General features: G+C 45.2%; 1 protein-coding gene across 7 annotated transcripts in view; it reads left to right on the top strand.

The window, feature by feature from the left end:
• The window catches only part of EPHA5 (EPH receptor A5), a 189,610-nt gene that overhangs the window by 135,538 nt on the left and 33,047 nt on the right, over positions 1-21,025 (top strand). For 3 of the 7 annotated variants that reach the window (XR_004253209.1, XM_032186375.1, XM_032186373.1), the window contains exons 6-9: positions 620-744; positions 4,199-4,358; positions 8,431-8,536; positions 17,692-17,757. Coding sequence is in view for 6 of the 7 variants with exons in the window: in XM_032186375.1 (XP_032042266.1) it covers positions 620-744; positions 4,199-4,358; positions 8,431-8,536; positions 17,692-17,757 (457 nt within the window). In the remaining variant the exon portion in view is untranslated. The remainder of the gene's footprint in view (positions 1-619; positions 745-4,198; positions 4,359-8,430; positions 8,537-17,691; positions 17,758-21,025) is intronic. The other 4 variants (XM_032186376.1, XM_032186374.1, XM_032186378.1 and 1 more) reach the window with 3 other exon arrangements.

The following is a 21,025-nucleotide window of genomic DNA, read 5'->3' as shown; positions in this document are numbered from 1 at the left end:
GTAATACTGCTCCGTGACACATGCCAGAAGTTGCTTGAAAAGACAAGGCGTGGGGTTGATGTATTTGAAAACTGCTTGAAAAGACAAGGTCGAGGTGTAAGCGGGTAGCATTCGTTCATGCTAGCGCTTTGCACGGGTGGGCGATGCTGCTCAGATCCTCAGCTGCTGAAAATCTGTGCGAGTCCGCTGCTTTTTCTGGAGTCATGCCACTTTATACCTCTGCCTTGCTTCATTCAGAGCAAGTTCCTCCTCTTCAATCTCATTTCTCCTTGTCCTCTGATCGGATGCTGTTTCAAGGTTTAGATAAATCAACCAACAGTGAAATCCAAAGGTTTCCAGAAACGCCAGCAGTGGCACAAGGCAGCTCCCCGGCATTCATTACAAACCCTTTAAGGGACTCAGCCCTTAACCTGGGGGAAACCATTACTGCTCTAATTCAGACAGGAGGTAGCATGATTCCTGATTTTTAAAAATGGGCAAAGACCACCCCGGTGAAAACAGCCCCCACCGATCTGCAGTAGCTAAGGATCACGTTGTGTTGGGGAGTTTGAATGCAGGAGGGGCAGGCCATCTTACTAACCATGGTTTTGTCTGTTCTGTTTTTCTCCTTGTCTTGCAGCACCTTCTCCAGTCAGTAGTGTGAAAAAAGGGAAGATAACTAAAAATAGCATCTCCCTTTCCTGGCAGGAGCCAGATCGACCCAACGGCATCATCCTGGAATACGAAATCAAATATTTTGAAAAGGTGTGACGGACTGATTGCTGAGCATCCCAAGTACCTTCTCTTTACTGTCCTCTTCTTTTAGTTATAATTATCTGAGTTGTGGAAGGGAATGGAGCAGTTTTATGCGTAAATCAATGTCACATTGATTTTGCAGTAAATGATTAGGAAGAGTTGAAATGAGGGTGTTGTTTTCCATTAGTGTGCCACTTCTCTTGAACAAATATGTTAAATCTGTGTGTCAGATTCCTCTCCAGCCTTATCACATTGAGGTAGAGCTTGCTCATTTGTTAAAAATAGGAGGGCTTGGGGATTAAGCTTCCACATCCTCCCGGAAGCATCAGGCTGTCCCTTGCACTTGGTATTTCAGTTCCTAATTTGGTTTTGCGTCCCTGATATGAGGAGAGAAGAAAGATTCACAGACAGATTGTGTCTGTTCTGATGTGAAGAAGGGCATCCTGGCTTTTAAAAGCTTGCCTCACTTTTCCAACTTGAGCTCTCCACGTAATGAGAAGCACTCTCTTGCTGCAAAGCTTGTCTCTCTGTCTCTGTTTCAAAGGGTGACCTGTTCTCTTCCTGAAAAAATAACGCAGTTTTAAAGAAAATGGAAACAAGTGCGTTTTGTCTAAGTAACATCTTGTGAAGGATGTAACTGATCTAAGATTTCCAGAAATGAGGTCTGCAAGATTCGACTGAATAACAATTTTTGGCCTTAACTGGAACTGTAAGGTGTTCTTTATTTTCTTTTGAAACAAACACGCTTTCTACAAAAAAAAGGAGAGAGAGAAGAAAATAATGAAATTGAGTCACAATTCTTTTTTTTTTTTTTTTTTTTTTTTTCCTGAATTTCTATTTTAGAGAAGATTAGATATGCCTGTTACCTAGGTGAAGTCACTCAGCATACAACCGCTCTGGACCCTTGCTCCTCCTCCTCTTCTTTCTTCCTCCCTGGGAGCGACCTGGTCCAGCAGTCCATGTAGACAGGGAAAAAAGAGATTTAGAAACTTTCTGCATCGAGATAAAATCAAATTTTCTTCCTGTAGTGGAGGGAACTTGGGAAGAGGCATGAGTGGTTTAAATAGAGCTGAGCTCCCAGCTTTCTGCCCAGAAACCTACAGTGGAGAACCAGCTAGAGTTGCCAGCAGCCCAGATTTTGGGCACGGCAGTGCTGACTAGCCCAGCCTTTCCTGAGGACCTGCTGTGAGTCCCATGGGGAGATTCAGGGAGAGATGATGTTCATTTTCCAGCTGGTGAGGAAGAGTGGAACCAGGTCCCAGAGCCAGGATTAGAGGAAGAGTGCAGGATCTGTGTGCAGTCTGACGTGGTTGTTGGGATGCACAGGAATGGCACAAAACTGCACTAGGGGAGCTTCAGACTAAAAATTAGGAAAAATTTGTTCACCGTGAGGATAGTCAGGCACTGGAACAGGCTTCCTAGTGAGATGGATGATGCCTGTCAGGGTTCAAGAGACATTTGGATAACGCCCTCAATGACATGCTGTAATTTTTGGTTAGCCCTGAAGTGGGCGGGCAGTTGGATTCAATGATCTTTGTAGGTCCCTTCCAACTGAACTCTTCTGTTCTATATGTTGTTTTGGGGAAAAAAATGGTTAATACCATTTCTTGAAATGAAAACATTGCTATTGCAAAAGGGTGGGATCCTAACAAAGCACAAAGAGTCTGTATACACTTTTGCTGGTGATAATCAATTATGGATCCTTTTATTAACTTGTTTGAATGGCTGTTGTGGTACACTGAATCCTTCCCTTGGAGTGGCCTGGGAAGATACTAACCTCTAGAAATGTTACTAATGACAAAATAATTAAAGCAAAAAAATCCATCTGTTTGTTTGTTTTGCTTAGTTTGTTTTCAAACAAATGACAAGGTTTTAAAATGTTGTATTTGTGGTCCACAATTATTTTCAAGTAGCTTCACTAAATAGTTCTTAAAGTGCAGGTCCTTCATGGGGAGGTTGCTACAGCCAGTCTGAGTTTATGCTGTCTTGATTTCTTTGTTTCAGGCTGATAGCAAAGCCTGGTGGTTTCTGTAGGAAAGCTCAAATGTTAAAGTGTTTGCAAAATCAGCAGTGTATTGAAAACCTAATTGGGCTGACATACAAGAAAAGATGTGAACTAATATTCACTTACTGCTTTTTAACTATTCATTCTGCTATATTTGGGATGTCATCCTTAATCCTTCTTGTTTGTTGTTACTGTCATTTATATTCTCTTGGGTTTGGGCCCTTTATGGCAGTAAATTCACAGTGTTCATTTCCAGGGGATGAGAATGATCGATATTAAATGTTTTGGAAAATTGAGGTTTGTCAGATCACATTCCTTTAAGAGAAATCACTCCTTAACAGGAAAAAAAAAAAAAAAAAAAAAAAAGGCAGGTAGAAATAAATGCATCCGATATAGTCTCACATAGCTGCAAGCTTCAATGAGAAAATCTGTAATCCTACATTTGGAGATTCCCAGGGCCATAGCCAGGCATACTGCCTATGGAAAGCTGCCCGGTAAATAAGAAAGCAAAAAGAAAAATCAGTTCGGATCCTAATAGCTGTGCAGAAATCTCAGCAAGAAATTGCTAAGAACTCCTGCTTACCTCATAATAATTTAGATCTGAGAGGATACGGTGAATAAAAAACGGTTTCCCAGTTTGTAGCCCTTAATTTATGAGCTCTTGTCAAGATTATGTGTTACAGTAAATAATTCTAAGAGTAATTACCAAGCATTTGAGTGAAATTTTAATCAAAGAACTGAAACTCTTTCACATTAGAACTGATTTAAATGAAGATTTATTTTAGCAAATTTTCTTCGAGTTCATTGCTTCAGAAGAACACTGCAAAATTAGTTATCTTCCTAGAGTTTTCGTTGACTGTTCCTGGCCAACATCTAATTCGTGGTTCTAGAAACGCCAGCATAAAGTTGTATAATTAATAATATAGCGTAATACAATATATGGACTAATTGCATTGCATGGAAGTATTTTTGGTATAAATCAAAATCCCTCTTTGAGTCTGTGGAACCAATTTCAATTTTGCTGTGCCTTGGGATTGATTTTTGAGTGTAGTTTGAATGTTTCCATCGTCCCAGCTATGTCTGTGCCAGCTGTGCTGCCTTTTAAGACAGCAGTGCACATCCAGAGCACTGGAACGCTGTTCCTGCTCCAGGTGCCATTTTCGTCTCCGTGTGTTGTCATTTACAGTGGAAAATACCTCCGATCCCTTCCATGCCTTACAGAATCATTGGTTATAAAAGCTGCAGGGCAAGTGAAAATCAGTTCTATCATTTCATACTATAGAAAGGAGTTTCAGAGTGGTTTTTTGGGAGAAGAGATCCTCAGAAGTGCATATTTCAGTCATTCTTGATAACTTTGGTGTGGGCATTAAGAGTTTCTTCCATGAGAGCCATTATTTATGTGTTTGTGTGTTTGAACCTTTTTTTTTTTTCTGTGTTTTCTGGGGGGTTTGGGAAAAGGACCAGGAGACGAGCTACACCATCATCAAGTCCAAAGAGACGATGATCACAGCAGATGGCTTGAAACCAGGCTCCGCGTACGTCTTCCAGATCCGAGCCCGGACAGCTGCTGGCTACGGTGGCTTCAGCCGAAGATTTGAGTTTGAAACCAGCCCCGTGTGTAAGTCCTTTTAATTACTGTCAGTCCACATCTCTGCAATGGTTGCCAGCAAGGAGGCAGTGGATCGATACCTTTGCAGAGAGCTCTGTCACTCTCGTGCTCTCTCCCTCTTTCTGGCCTCGTCCCTTGACTTAAGGAACATCAGGCACGTCATGTCTGTATGCTGGGCAGGCTAACACATCTCTGCTTGCTTCCTTGTCTCATGTGGTGGGGCAGGAGGTGAAGCACCAGGACTTGAGGCTCCAGAAATTCACAGCATTCACTGCTTAGAAAAATCCTGTGTTCATGAGAACTGTTAGAGTTGAACGGTTGCTGCTGTCATGCCACTGGGTGAAGGAGAAGGGTCAGAGGGCAGGAGGAGGGAGAGGATGAGACCTCCTTTGCACCTCTGAAGGCTGTCTGCAGTCGATGCTGAGCTCTCTTAAGTATCTGTCAGGGGAAAAGCCTCTTTCTCCTGGAATGGTGCCCCTTTGTGAGGGGAAGAGCTTAACCAACATTTGCATCTTTTGCTTACTGTCAAGTTGAAAGACGGCTTCTCTTGGTTGCCAATGCCACAGCCTTGAGGAAAGGAATTTGAATGGCGACCAGAAATGGCAAAAATGTGCACTGCAGGCATAGGACTTCGCTTGGCCTGTTACAAATTTGTGGAGCTTGAGGGTTTTTTTGTTCTTTTAATGAATGCGATCATCCAGGTCTGCATTCTGGAGCAGATTTTGAGGCTGGGTGAACTCCAGAGAAATGCAGAGGCCCAGCTGAGCTCTCTCGTGGGTTCAGGCATAGCTGTGGGGAAATTCCTTTTGTCCTGATTACCAGATTTTTTTTGCTGAGGTCTAAAGATGTCCTTCAAAAATAATGTACTTGAAATATCTATTTCAGTTTATACAACTGTAATTTATTAATCTCTTATACTGTTTGGGTAGAAGAGAAACTTTATGGTGGAATTGCTCCATTTAGTCCCGTGGAAAAGAGCCAATTGGTTCCACATTTTCCTTAGAAATATAAATTCATCAATACTTTGATTACTGTTACTCCAGTCCGTTCAAAATCCATCGTCAGCTCTTTGAGAAAAGGATTGCTAGTTGTGATTTCAATGAATGCTACCTTTGAATCCGTAATAGGTTTTTAAAGGAATCGCTGTATAAGTACAGATGCAACTATGGAGCCAGTGATTAAACTAATATAGTGCAAATTGCATCATGATGCAAGCATTAATGCAATAAGAATGGTCTATTTAATCTATTTCTTATTGTGTTAAACATTAATCGTGTCCTATAAGTAGCAACAAAATCATGTTATACTGAAAATTACTCTTTATTATACTAGGGAAGTTATGCTTGCCATTGGAAAGTTTCTAGTTCAGAGTAATTTGAGTAACAGTGTTCCAGAATATTAACAAAACGCATTAAATACATGCACGTTTGATCCAGTGCCATCATCACCTACAGCCCTAGTCCAAAAATAATGCCACTTCCTCAAAGCCTCTTGTGTAAGTATCTGTGCTAAGCGTTGTTTTTTGTTTTTTTTTTTTTTTTTTTGGGAGCATCACTTGCATCACTTGGCAATACCCTAAAACACTTCACAGCACTGATGTTGTTTAATTGCACCTGCCTACCAGTCTTCTCAGCCCTTTTGAGACAGAGAAGTACGTACTTCTCTGATGGTAACGAACTGATATGTAGGCAGAGGAGTATTACGTGCTCCTCAGTTCAGGAGTTGGGAACTGTTCCTCTTTTGGACTAAGTCTTTTGAAATAACACTGTGGCTGAAGGAGGATTTTAACCAGACGTTTAAATGCTTGGCAGAATTGAAATGCAGCGTAAGCCTCAGTATCTTCCACACATGCTGTTCCATTTGGTGTTTTAGACCTTTAAAAAAAGTGGGATTTTTGTCCCCCTACACAAAGTAAATCTTAGTGCCAGGAGAGTGAAGGAGTGACCAGCCTCCCAGCTGCGTTCCTGTGTTCCCGCATCCCAGAGAACCAGGCACACTGAAAGCAAGCACAGATTGAAATCCCCGTGCTGTGTCAGAGTTCAGATCCGAAACTCTCAGAGAGCCAAAGCAAATAATTGGGATTCAGGCACAAACAGAAACCTTTCAGTGGCTGGTGTGAGCACTCACCCTCCAAAATTGTTTGGACCAAGCATCATGTTTTGTTTTCAGTTCCTGTAAATTTCTTTTTAATACACTCGGAGGAAATACCACAACAATTACTGATGGCTGCGTGATCTAAGCATTGTACCTGAGAAGTGGAGGGGTGAAAAAAGCTGGGACTTGTTTTGGACTTTTCTCTTTTTTGAAACTTTGGGTTTGTTTTATGTACTGTGCCATTCAGCAGAGCACTGTGATGCAGCCAGATTAGCATTTTTCAATAGATGCTTTTAGTTGCGTGGGAGCTGTTGTTGGATGTTATCCGCTTGCTGCTGCCCTCCCTTTTAAGAGCCACAGAGCTCACCTCTGACCCTGCCAAAAACTTTTTCTCCTGGATTGGTGAGATAATCCAGCTGATCACGTGGCACGGAGCAGAAACATGTCACCAAGGCGAGGGACAGTAATGCAAGTTCCCCCCTTCGCATGGCAGCAAGATCCCAGATGGGTTTACAAATTCGTGCTCTTGTGCTGCCGTAGATCACGGCAGGATCCATCATAGTTCCCCATCCCTTGAGCTGTGCAGAAAACCACCAGAGTAATAGCTTAATGTTCTCCTTTAAATGTTTTTCTTTTTAATTACTTTGTCAAGAAAGTAATAAAACATCATCTTAAGGAGCCTCTATAAATTCGTGAGGCTAATAAAATCTCTGGATGATGGCATGGCTTTGGAGCAGTTAACATTAAATATTTAATGTATTGGGCCAGTCATTCTGAAATCATTTACTGTTCTTGAGCCCGTGCTGCTTGCAGTCGAGCACCAGAGAGCTCCTGTATGAAGAGCTACTTGAAACCTATTGTAGATGAACGTTTAATGTCTCACCTTTCCTTCTTTCTTCTCTTTTAACAATTCATACGGGGCTATATTCAGTTATTTTATAGCCTCCATAAAGTTAATCTGGTGCTAAGGACCAACTTTACTTCGATAGTTGAGCTAAAGGCCATCTTCAGCACAATCCATTCCTGCCTTGCCGCTTCCTCCAGTGGCTGAAGTTGCACGCAGGGCCAACGCCAGGGCAGGTGCCCCTGAGCCCCAGCAGGACCTCTGATGAGATTTTCTCCCCTACAACAGCAGCACATATGCCCAGGAGCAGGTTTCTGCTTGGGGAACCTCGTGTGCAGAGCCCCAGCGAGAGGTAGGCTCCCTTCTCATGAAGTGCAAAGCAAATAAGCATGGTACAAGTGCTGTTAGCATCTCAGATTCTCAGGTAGCAGGAATCTACTCACCTGCTCTTACTAAATATATAGCAAAACCCAGTTCTCGAACAGATTTCCTGGCCTTTCTGCCTGCGTCTTTATCACAGGACTCATCTCAGTATTTTGTCAGAAGGGATCTTTACAAGGCATGAGCAAGCAGAGTTATGCTTTCCTTAGCAGATAAAAAGACCAAACAGTGGATGTGTCTTAGCAGATCCCTATTTTACAGAAGGCACTTTCTGGCCACGTGATACAGATGCTACAACGAGTTGGGTTTAAGTTGTTCATAGCTTCTTGAAGCACTGGTAGTGCTAATTGTCTCAGATCTTATTCACATCTCCTATTTAGTAACAGCAGCAACAATATTCCAGAAATATTTTCTCTATTTGGTTTTCATCTTTTATCTGTGGGATTTCTAATGTAGCTGACCTGGGAAGGAGAAACTGCAGCCTGCAAACTCAAAAGATGAGTTGTCTAACACTGAGTTTCTGAATTCAGTGATGAGATGGGATTTTGTTTGGTTTTTGGCTTGGTTTTGCATATGTTTTGGTTTCTTTCCACCAATTTCCTTTCCAAAGTAGAAACAGACAGCAAAGGGGGAAAGCACAAACCATAAAAGAAGAAATGAACTGGTAAGACTGAAACTTCATTGGCAGCCTCACAAGAAAGACCCATGCGAGTGCTGACTGTAATTTTAACCTTAATCTCCATTTTCTGTTTCTCATCTCAGCAGTAGCTGCATCCAGCGACCAGAGCCAGATTCCTATAATTGTTGTGTCTGTAACAGTGGGAGTTATTCTGCTGGCTGTTGTTATCGGTTTCCTTCTCAGTGGAAGGTAAGAAAAGAAGCTGTGTATTTACACTTCTCCAACTTTTGTAATAACTTTTATCTGACCAGCTGATTAGCACGATTTAGGCAATAGCAGTGTGTGAACAGAGCTGACAAGCAGTAGTGCTATAAACCAGCACGAAGGTGGGCTGATTGATCTGTTTGGACAGGCAGGAATTGCAAATGTGTGCTCACAGATGTAGTTCACTTCCCAGTGATTTTCATCTCTGTGTAGACCAGTCCTGATTGTTAGACTTGATTCTCACAGGAGTCTTTTCATATTCTTTTAAAAATAAGCAGAACATGTTGTAGGTAAAATATCCTGAAGCCTACATATTTGCATTCTGACTTTGTGATGAGCTTTTCTCACAGAGAAAACTTGACTTCAGGAAAACACTTGTAAAGAAAAACAGAAGAATCCCAGCCGAACGGCCAAACGCCCTAAGTTTGGTGAGGTCTGGATTTCATTTTTCACGTGTAGGATGCTAATGTTTTCCCCACATGCTAGTAAATTATGCAGAGAGATCCCCCCACAGAGGGAAGCACTCAGCTTCAAACCATCAAGCAATCCCATTGACTTCTCATGTGCTTAAACATAGGCAAGTGATAAAAGCCTGGGCTCTACAGTCTTTGACAACTCTAATGGAAGTTGATGGAACTTGTTGGTGAACAAGGAATTGTGGTATTGGGGGAAAATCTGGCTTATGTCAGGATCAGTTTGTACGGCGTCTCTAAATTTGTGGAGCAGCCAACATATGAGGCAGTTTTTCACACACTACACGCATATTCTTCAAAGTCAGTGAAGTACCTGTCAAAGCACAGTACATTTATTTTAATGTCAGCAGTCAAATAGTTCAATGTCCTTCATGCAAAGTAACTTGAGGTGCCGTGCTCGCACGGCATCTATTGATAATTTGTCTTCAGTGCAAAATAAACATTTATACTTGTAAGTACTTATACACTCAGCCTTGCTTGCATGGCACATGAGCTTGGGTCTACCAAGGTGACTATAAATTACAAGATATCCTAAGTGTTAATTGTAGTCACAAGGTATTTGCAGAGGAGCTGCACTCATACTGAATGTATCAGCTGAGGGTGTTATTTCACAGAGGAGTTAGAAGTGTTTGTCTGTGAATGCACCGGGGTGAAATCCAGCCAGGCTGAGCAGCTCTGTTCCCAGGCATAAAGCATCTGAAGGACAGTTATTTCCTGTCTTAACAGGTAAGTGGCTGCCAGACTCCACTCAAGGTCAGAGACTGACACGCACGCTTCCAGCTCAGCCATGCAAGCTCCTGTTATCTGCTTTGGGAGTCTTGTTGGGCTTAAAAATAGGAAAGTCAATGCTCTCGTCTGAGCAAGAAACATGCAGTGGCATTGGGCAGGGGATGAATGGTGACACACTATTCACACCCGTGGCTCCAGGAAAGCTGTAGGCAAAAAAACTTGGCTCCAGACACCGTAGGTTGGAATTCAAGTCTCTCCTTAAAGCCTGGAGGGGTTGGGTCAAATCCCTGCTCCAGCTGAACAGAGGGAGGGTTGTGGACCTTGGTCTCCATCAGCCTCAATACAAACAGGAGGGAGCACGTGTGACCGTAGGAAAGCTGCAGGTGTAGCCTGGCACCTCTGCAAGGAGGGGTCTGTGGATGTGAATTGCAGGTGGAGGGACACACATCCCTCTGTAGCTGTAAGACATTGCTGTCGTGTGGCAGCCAGTAGCTTTGGCTCTTGGCACAGGTTTCAGAAGTGCTCAGGGTCCCTTTGGTGAGGACATGCACTTGCAAGTGGCCTTTTTACTCCTACCTTGGCCAGGTCCAAGCAAGCAGTTGCAGAGCCTGAGCCATTTGTCAGCAGTTCTAGTTAGTTGTTATGGCCTTCTGTCCTTTGCCCTGATGGGCTTCCCAAGATGTGCTTTCTCTTGGCTTTTTACCCCTTGATACATTTATAAAAACCCTGGTCAGCTTTGGCTGGCGTTTTATCCCCTCCTTTTCTGCTGCTTTAATCCTCCTACCTTGTGCTCTTACCTCTCTCCATGGACCTGCATGGAGCTGCAGACTCCTGGGAGCTTCCCTGTGGTGCCATGCTGGCTGTAGAAGGGGCAGGCATAGGGACTGCAGGACTTTGCTGGTTCATGTTCGCTCCCTCTGCTACCTGGATGGAGAACTGGCCAAAGCAGGCTTATGGTAGGTCTTCCTGAGGACAAGCCTTTGGAGCAGCTGCCTTGCCTTCCTACTTTGACATGGGCCTCATGGGTTGTACAGTCTCCAGGGAACAAAAGAGGAGCTGAGCTCGTAGTCCATTTTCACCTTTTCAACCCTTCTCCTAGACTGGGAGGAACCCAGTCCCTCAGCCGGAGGCTGTGAAGGAGCCTCCAGTGCCAAGGTTTGGTGTGTTGTTAGAGAATTAGCTTCGAAACTGCAGGGCTTCTTGGCCACTTGGAGTTCCTGTGAATTTTAAAGCCCATCTCCTGTGTTGAGTGACTCTTCAGAACAGAAAAATAAACCTCGGAAAGCTGACAGCCGATCTGAAATTAAACAAAGCAAAACAAAAAAATTGCTCCTGTTTGGAAGAAGCAGAAATGCCACTGAAACGTGTCAGTCATGCTGCTTCGCCTTGGATGCGATTTCAAGACAATTCATGGAGCGACTCTCACACTGTGACATTGCAGGGATGATAAATGCATTCCAAGTCGGAGGATAATCCCTTTCTGAGGCTGTTAACCTGTTTCTGGAAGACTTTTCTGTATCTTCGGAGAGGTTGTGTGTTCCAACACGTGGTACTAGGGAGTTAAATTTCCTTTTCTGTTTCTTTCCTGTAATTATTTTAGAAAAACAGACATTCTGAGCTCCAGGATTTGCTCCAGCTGGAATCGCCACGGCTTTCCATGCCGAGTGAGCTGTGCCAAGTCCAAGCTCTTCGCTCTGAATAATGTAGGAGGACAGGTACTGTCCAGGAGCAAAGCTACACAAGAAACCCTCTCAGGCTGCAGCAGTGAGGGCACAGCCTGGACAGTTCCTATAAATGGGCACCTCAGCTCTGGCTTCATGCTGCTCCCAGGCACCCTGGGAGTCCCTGGGCACCTCAGAATTAGGATATTGCTCCCTAAGGTGCTGTATGGCATCTCTTTGTGCCTGTTCTCCCACGTGCTGGGCAAAAGCAAGCATGTCAGGAGGCAGGGCACTGAGAGCACTTGGGAAACTGGGAAAACAGAGCAGGAGCTTGAGCAGCCCTGCGGTGAGGAGGGGGTCCTCCCGATGCTGGCAGCTCAGAAAGTAATTTCTTAGTGTAGGACTCAGGAGTCTGCTGGCTCTGCGGGCTTTTTATTTTCCGCTGGGTCCCTGGAGGCAGAAGTTTCCACACCTCTTCCCTTTCTGCCTTCGAGTAGCTCTGCAGTCTCTCGCCTCTTTTGAACGAATGTAAATAACAGCTTGGCATTTCCCGTTGGCAGCTGGCCCCAAACCAAAGGTCAGCTGAACGTTAGTCACAGTGGCATTTCCACCAGCCAGCGTCCATCTGTGGAAACGCGCTTTGTTTCTGAAGCCGGAGGTTCCTGGGAATTTGAAACCGAATGTGCTTTGCCCTAAACAATTAAGCTGCATTTCAGAGCTGATTTACTTGCAGATGCTCAAGAAAACTCTTCCTGTAAATAATGCGTCCTCTGACCAAGGTCATAAATGCTGCTAAGCAAAATAGCTGGTAACTGTTAAAGCCTCCTGCTCTCTGCATCAAGGGCGTATTAATTATATAACAATCAGGATTACAAATCAAAGGGATTCACTAAATCAGACCATACTTGTCTGGGCGAAAAAGAAAAGTGGATTGCAAATCTATTATTAAACCAGATGCAAGCATTGAATTAAAGAACGTGGAGTTATCATCTTTGTTTTCTTAGGATTATGTGTTCTTCTCAAAAGCACAATGCATTTTACAGATACAGCAAAGCTAAATTTTGCTTTCCTCGCAGTGCTTGAATTAGTTGCCACTTGCGTTGCTGCTCCTAATTGAAGTATATATTAATCTAAAATAATTAGACTTCTGTTTCGAAGTGTCAGACAGTGCCACCAGCAAAGATCTGTGCGCTACATCTTACAAGGGGAGGAAGGTGGCGCATCCGTTGTTGTAGTACCAGCCCCTGATTTCTCCAAACTTCAGCAGGAGGCTGGGTGCAGCCCAGCCAAAGCAGGTTTCCATCAGCCTGTGAAGGAGATCCACAGCTCCAGAGCGGTTTTCACTGTGTTGTCCTTCCAGCCTTGTTCCCAAATCCGAAGGGGTCTCAAGGTGAATGTTAAGAGACTGCCGGTCCCTGCGGTCCCCCAGGCATTAGAGTTTTGTAGCATTAACCAAAGTAATGGGCTTTTAGAGAGTAAAATGGGAAGGCTTTTAGGTCAATGCTGAGCATGTTTGCAAAAGCTGCTCAAAATAACTAAGTATGCTGCGTATCTGCATTTATAGCCTGCTGCCCATTATGGGTAACTTTTCAGTCTGAAGTGGTCTTCCAAGGAACCGGACGGAGCTTTTTATAGAACCTAAGGAAAAAATGCTTGAAGGAGTGGAAACTGCCCCTCACCCTGTTCTGCACATCCATAGAAAGTCTCTCCTGGCAAGAAAGCAGCCTTTCGAAAGACAAAGCAAAGACAAATCTTCCCACTGGGGCATTGGCAATTAGAAGCTTCTGCACCAGAGTATCCATCCTTGACCTCAGCTGATTTAGACTTTTAAATGTCAGCCCCTGCGGTGGCAGAGGGCTGGTTTCTGGCCACAAATATGTGCATCTCGTTAAAAAGTGACTTTCAGAGAGGTTGAGAGGATTGGGGAGGGGGGGGGGGGGGGATGAAAGGTGTGCTATCTGTGGTGTGGAAGGTCTAAATTGGAGGAATTTTTCCACAGTCCCCCGCATCTTTTTCCAAGATGTGGCAGGGCTTAAAATAGTTCAGTTTTTCAGTATTTCCGTAGGAAATGGGAGACGGTTCATAGATAACATTTTTCATGGAGAGAATTTTTCCAGCATGAGTCACAATTTTTGTTAGTTGTGGCTTTTTAAAGGATTGTTATCTCTATATTCCTGCCTGTTCTTCCTTCTTCCTACAGGACATTGTCTCCCATGATCTTTAGCCATTTTATTGATACTGCCTGTTGCCAAATGCCCCTGTAATTCACCTGACAACAGGAAGGATTTGGCTGGAGAAGCTAGTGCTCTGCCAAGTCAAGCTTCCTATCCACCGAGAACAGGCAGGGTCTGGTGCTGCCTGTGTTCAGGTCAACATTTTTCCTATCCCCATCGTGTTAACAGGCTCTTTGCTCTTTAGCTGTACATTTTCCAGGAGAGAGGAGTGTCAGCAGCATCATTATACAACATCCATCTCTGAAAAAGAAGCGCTCTGGTCCCTTCCCCTTCTCCACAGGGTGATGCCAAAGCTGGTGTGGAGATCTGCCCAGAGTCACTACATCTTTTGTCCTGCCTCCAGCCTACCTAGGTCAGCTCAGCCACTTTACCTGCTCCAGCACCTTTTTTTCTTTTTTATTCTGAACACTTCTGGGCTTAGTACTTTGATACAAGCACAGAGCAAGCCAGTTTGAGTTGCTGCTGGGTTTAGGGACCCAGGCTAATCTGCTTTCTGATGACTTTGGCTTGGATAGGAGGTGAGATTTGACCAAGTCTGTAATTAAGCTCCAATAATTTTTGAATTATTCCAGCGGCAGCCAAGGGAATGAGACAAAAGGAGCACTAGGAACAGATAACTGGCTGGCGTAAGCTTTGTCTGAGCAGGGGAAACGTGAGGGAGAGTGCAGCAGTTGGTGACAAAAGCTCCTCATCCTCATGCAGATGATGCATTTGATGGCATTGTGCAAGTTTTTTGTCCATTTGGACAAGAGAACTGGGGTGCCTTTCAAGCTGGAAATGGGAGTTTGACTTAAGTGGTAGCAGCTCCAGGCTGCTGCTGAGCACTAGTGTTTTAAAGTGGGGTTTTATGGTGTCTTCTCTTGGCTGTGGAGTGGGTAGAAGATGAAGAAAAGAAAACCAGGCTCTTGTCCCCCTGCACTTCTGAATATGTGAATATTTCACCCTGCTTCGGATACTAGAAATAGGAAATGTGACATGGAGGCACACCGTGTTGGGGCACATCGCCTGTTTTCCAGATAAGAGGCTGTCTGTACTTCCTCCTGGCTTAGACATAGTGGAGTGCAATGCAGGGGATGCTTCCAGGTACGGTTTCTTTCCTGGGAAGCATTTGCTCTCCTTCACTGTAGTGATTGCATTTGTGTCGTCTCCTTGGGCTTCTGCCTTCTCAGTTACAGAAGACATACATTCCTAGCAGTTCCTTATAGTAGAAATATATTCCTAGGAGCTGACAGCACGCACTTCTGCCCCTCTGACGTTTGAAGTGAGCACGCTGATTCTGGAGGTGCTTGGTGCAGCGCTGGCTTTCTGACCTGGAGATGCAGGGAACAATCCTTGTCATCGCTCCAGGCTGCGCAAAGGATTAGAAAAATCTTCCCAGAAACCCTCAAGTACTGCAGGCTCTAATCACAAGCCTCTAAAGAACAGCCCATTAGAGCAGCTTATTAAAAGCAACGGATGAGGCTTTCATTTATCATGACTCCAAGTCTTCGACTTCTAAGTCTTAAAAGCCAAAGCTACACACAGCACAGTCTCGCCGAGATGCATCTAGCTGCTAGGAATTGAGTTTAATTCCAAATGCTGTCTGGGTCATCCGCAGCCCCCTGGTAAATTAATTACGTTGCCTGAAGGTGCAGTTGTCGGGGCCCATCAGATATATATATATTTTTCATTAACCAAGCATATAGTCCGGGGTTTGAAACAGCGCCAAGGGTGTGAAGGACTCCTAGCACAGGTTTATTATAGTTGGCTCTCCGGACAGTTGGGTTTGCAGGCCCCGTAGGCATTGCTGGGGTCACCTTCGTGAGGACTGGAGGTCTGTTAGCTTTGCTCATCCAAGATAACTGCGAACGGTGCCGTGGTCGAGCCAAGAAGCTGGGCAGCACCGGCAGGCCCAGCTCTCACCACAGAGGTGTGGGAGGCCCTGCTGCAGCTCCAGGCCTCCCTGCCTCGTCTCCGACCATCTGCAGCCCTGCCCCTGGAAGCAGGGCTCGGAGCAGAAGTCACACCTCCTTCCAAAGCCGTCCTGGCTTTTGGCGATGCTGCTGCCTCAGAGTCTCATTCTTTCACAGCCAGGAGGGTTTAACTGGAAGTGTGCTCCCAGTAATCTCCACCCTTACGTGGAACTGTCATTGCTAACCTTCAGCAGATGCGGGGGACTCCTGAGCATCTCTAGGAGCTGAGATACAAGCCCTCACAGGCTCACCGCATGTTTTTGCTGCTTGAACCAGTTCAGTTTGCTTCTAACAGCTTTTGATTTTCCCTCACGTTAGGCCTTTTGACTATTTTGACCCTAAGTGATATAGCACAGCGTTAGGTGGCCGGCATGCAGGAGTAAGGCCCTATCAAGCCCTATTTCCCTTGCACTTGAGCATTTTTCCATCCATGTAGAGTGGGATTTACAGTGCTCTGCACTGGGAACAGCTTTTGTTTCAGAGCAGCTCCCTTTCTGGTGAGGTGCTCAAGTAGTTTCCTTTGTTTCAGAAACTAGTCAGCTCTTCGCTGTAAGGATGTCTTCGGGTTAATTGAACTGTTGTTTCAAAAACCTTGACTTTCATGCTGAGCGGTGTGGGCAGGTCTGGTGACAGCAACTGTTCGAAAATGCCTGAGGGGGAAAGGGGCTCCTCGCTAAAATGTAAGCTAATTAGGGAGGGGTTATAGTTATCGCAGTCCCGGTGATCTTCCAGAGACCTGCCAGTTCCCTGCACTCAAATCTTGTCAGGATGAACCCAAAAAACAGCAGAACTGACTCAAAATAAATTATGCTCAGGTTCAGTTTGGGTGCTTTGGGGTCTTGAACCTCCAGGGTTAAATTGGATCAATGGAGAGATTTAGTGAGAGCTGAGCTTCCCCCATGTTAATATGACTCCACAAGCTGGGGCATTATGAAAATACCAAATACTGTCAATTATAGTTAAAAAAAATAATAAAAGTTGGCATCACTGCTTATAAAATGCTTGCAAGTTGTTTTGCTGATGTGAAAGGAGCTTAGAGAGACATTCTTCACCAGTTCTAATTTAAGTAAGCACATAATCCAGTATATAATTCTGTAAATCATTGCATGCCTGAAGTTATTTTGCATCATAATTTAAGGTGGTGCAGTTTCAGAATGTTAATTTTGTCTAAATGGGCTGTTTTAATGCGTTTAGGCATTGTAGGGTATATTTTAAAAAATCTGAATGGCACAATTTTTATTTTTGTGTCTTCCAAGAAGATCACACAGTGATTTTAGGAGAAATAATGAGAGATCTTCAGCTGACTTTAACTGGAGTATCTGTCTACACTGTTGGGCACGTAGGGCATACTGAAGATCTTCCCGTTTCTTCTGCCCTATGTTCTTTGTATGGATAAATTACTTAGTTGCTTTGCTAACAGAAAAATACCCACACAAGTTCTCTGACGAGGCTAAAGGGCAATTACCGAGGTGACAGGTTGATGCCAGGTGACGACATACTCTGATCGGATAGAGTAAAAGCTCAGCAGCCTCCGAAGCAAGCTGGGGGTGCACACGGTGCCTTTCAGCTCACCACATTTTGGGTTGAATTAGACTGTCTGCTCTCATGCAGCTCGTAAGGCTCTGCTCCTGCAGATGTGTAATGCACGTGCAGAGCTTTGCTGATGCCAGGACTGAGTGAGTACATGTGAAAGGGTCTGCAGAAGCAGGGCTTGTGTCATCCAGCGATTTTTTTTAAAGGTGGAGGTGACAGTACTGCACACATGGCTTGTGGAAAAAGTCACTTGGCCTGCTCCAAGGCGGGTGCTTAAGTTTAAGCACATGGGTGGCCCCGTTAACCCTAACGGTGGCACTTAGTTACAGGAAGCACACAGCTAATTGCTTTGCAGGGCCGGGATGTCTCTGATCTCTCCAAGACATTGTTCCCAACAGTAGCCCATGCCATGAAGTTCTTGCAGCCCAGGGTGTTGAGAACCACATAGCAATTAAAACAAAAGGGAAGAAGTGCATATAAAACTGTTGCGAATGTATTTGCGCATTGCCAGGGCAGTGGGATTATTCCTTATCCTGGGCCTTTTTGTTTGCTTTTCAGTTGCTGCGATCATGGCTGTGGGTGGGCTTCTTCTCTGCGTGCTGTTGCCTATCCGAGCCTAACATGGTCAGTGTTCCCACCTGCGCTGGCTCCTTTTCGTGTCCTCCCTCCGTGTTTTCCGTGCACAGTCTGCCTCTCCCTCCCTTTCTTGTACTGCCCTGCAAACCCGACCTCTGCGACCAGCTTGGCTGTCTCAACACATGCAAATAGCCTGACCCCGAGCAGTGTTCTTCCAGTAAGAGCAGGGTTCCCAGAGGAAAAACCCGATGCAATATGCCTCGATTGATCCAGACAACATGCTGGAGATGTTACGTGGCATAGCAAAGCTGAACACCACGTGTGCTGGGCACTTCATCAAATTCTGCATCCTGTCACCAAAACGAGGGGTGCGGGTGGATTCGTCCCCCTAAAAAGGGTGGTGGAGGGCAGGCGGGTGTGTAAAGGTTGTGGCATTTGATGGCATGTAACGTGCATGTCAGTGGAACGAACCGAATGTCATTGCTGCCAATGACATGGTGCTGTTTGCAAGGATATGCTCCGGCGGCGTTGGGCATATCTTTGCGGGCGTCGGGAGCTGGGTGTCTGTGCTGCATGCTGCCACGTCCTGCCACCGTCTCCTGCCAGGCCACCTCACCATTTTCTGCTCTTCTGTACTCTCCTCTCCTTGCCAATGAATTGAAGGAAGGGTGATTCTAACTTCTGTTGGTGTGACTGGATGCAGGTTGAGTTGCTTCCCTGGAAGGGAATCTGGTTTAGGTCTCTGAGTCAGCTGTAACCCGTGCAGGCAGAGATCTTTCCAAGCTTGCTGGCAGCCTTGTGAAATCTCCCCCATCAAATACCTGCTTGAGACTGTAGGAGCACCGAGATGTCCCACTCACATTTTAAACTCTGAAGGGTTTGCAGTGTAGCTGGGTGAGATGTGTGGAGCTCTTCTGCTGCCTTTTGGGGGTGATGCTGGTCTCTAGCTGCGGAGCACAGCTCTCACTAAGATGGACCATTTGTCTGTCCTCTGCTGCAGTATGTTGGGGTATTTTAAAATTGTTTTTCATGAATTCTGAATGCTTAAGAGCAGCATTAGCAGGCTGGGTTGCTCAGCTTGAAATGTTTGGCTGCAAAATGCTGTTCTGGGACGTGTTTCTGCAAGACACTCGTTTGCCATTGATTTGGCACACAAACAGCCCCTCTGTGGGATTTGGGCTTCAGATTTCCTCAGGTAGGACCACGAGAAGAGGGTGGCAGCAATGGAAACATTACCATTGGTAATGTTGGAGGTGCCAGCTCAGGGGAGCCGAGCGCACACAGAACGGGAATGAACCGAACAGTTACGAAGAGAGAGGTGTGCAAGGAGAAGTTGGCTGACCTGGAAAACGTCCCCCGCAAGTTTCCTCCTCAGCTGTGGAGAGAATAACGCGGTGACAAGCTGCTGTTCTGGGAGGGGAAACGGGAAAAGGGACTTCAAGGCACAGACGCCATCAACTGTGCTATAGTGCTATAGGAAGGCATGACAAGCTCTTTAAAGAGATTTATGGAGATCACTTCAGAGGGAGCTTCCTGCAAGAAGAGGAAATGGTATCTTGTTTAAATTATTTTTAATTGTTCTGGTGGTGATTTAGGCAAGCAGGGAGTCATTCAGTGCACAGGCAGGGAAAGACGAAAGGCTAAAAATACCGCTGCTGGAATTTTTGAAACTTCCTCTGTAAGGCATCCAAGTTAATCGGAGGTCAGCTGCAGGCTTGCACACCGTGGAGGGGCACGGCCGTGCCTGGGAAAACAGCTGTGAAGGTGGTGAGTCTGCAGCTCTTGGGAAGGCAACCTGCCCTTCTTCCCCTTGGGCCAGGCATCCAGAGTGTCACCTTGGGATCTTATCCTCATTTTATAGCAGTCCCTTGAGTATGCTGTGGGTTTGTGGTACTGAATGTATTCAAGGATTGCAAGCAGCAAAGGTGAACGCTGGACGTGGACTGACATCACTAGAGGAAGGCTTTTGCCTTTGGCTCTCAGTTTCAGCATCATTTATTCAGGGTAAAACTATTTGCTGTACAAGTTGTCATCTCCATACAGAAGCAGAGAAGACGGGATCTTGGCCAGATGGACGAAGCCCTGTTTGTTTGTTCCTCTGGGCGGAATGCAGTCCTGCCCTGCAACACGTATGCAGCCTTATTGCTTTAACATCTTGGAGTAAATAGCCTGAAGTGAGCGCTAAGCCCTGGTAAACAACAACCCTGTGGTCCTTGCAAAAACTCCTATAAAATGCAGCTCGAGGTGGGTCGGGTGTACTCCTCAAAGCTGATTTATAGTACGAGACGTGCTTCTGAGTGAAGGTCTGACCCCTGAAAAGCAAATGGGGGTTTGTTTGCATTTCAGAGAAGTGCACCGAGGTCATTTATCTCATACTTAAGAGAGAAGATACATGCATAGAGATCTTTGCAGGACGGGGACAGGAGATTGCTGCTTCAGGGCACAACCTGTTTTATGGTACTGGCTGCGCCTAGCAAGGTGAGGTCCCTTTCCTCACTGGGGACTTTTGAGTGCTGTCCCCATGTTTCAGTGATGTTTTGGCCACGTGCTGAAATGCTTTGAGACGTTTTGCTTTAAAAGGTGCATAAGCACTCTGCTACATCATTGCCTAGGACTTGGATGTCCACGGTCCAGCCACTTTTAGAGCCAGTCCCCTGAGCATGTCCTGCATGGGTTGTGGCCCCAGCTAGGGGCTTGGAAACTCCTTCTCTTTGGCATTTTGTGGCTCTGGGGGATGCCCCAAGCAGCTGAGGTTCCACACGACACCCAGCAAGGGCACTCTGAAGCGCTGGGTCAGATGCAGATATCTCCAGGGAGAGCAAGCATCTTCCTGCCTCGTTTCTTGCTGCTGGAAGGATTTTTCTCCATGAGTTGGCTTCTGCTGTGCGAGGCAGTGGGCACTGGTTTCCCAGCTGGGTCCTTCATCTTTCTACCTGGCCGCTTTATATTTTATAAAGCTATATAGGAATCATTTTACAAGTTCACTTTTATAATCTGCTCCATAAATATTTTATGAGCTGCCTGCCAATCTGCAAGTAGTTTTTAAATAAGACATGATGCTTTAAGAATATTTAAAGTCTCACGTTTTTCCTCTGATAGTTCTTTTTTTTTTTTTTTTTTTTTGAAAAACACAGAGCTGTGCAAGGAAGACATCTGCTTTCTAGATACAGAAACTGGGACAAATCCACAACAGGAGTAAAGAGTTGAGATTCAGGTGTGCTGCTGAATTACCTTAACTCTTTGGCTGAGAGTCTCCAGCTCAGTGGGAGACAAAGGGAGCGTCAGGATCTTTATACTTTTGCTGTATGTGGTACAG

The sequence above is a fragment of the Aythya fuligula genome, chromosome 4 (assembly GCF_009819795.1).
Source record: "Aythya fuligula isolate bAytFul2 chromosome 4, bAytFul2.pri, whole genome shotgun sequence".
Classification (NCBI taxonomy): Eukaryota; Metazoa; Chordata; class Aves; order Anseriformes; family Anatidae; genus Aythya; species Aythya fuligula.
The sequence above is the reverse complement of the archived record's forward strand: the minus strand, read 5'-3'. Positions and strand labels throughout refer to the sequence as shown.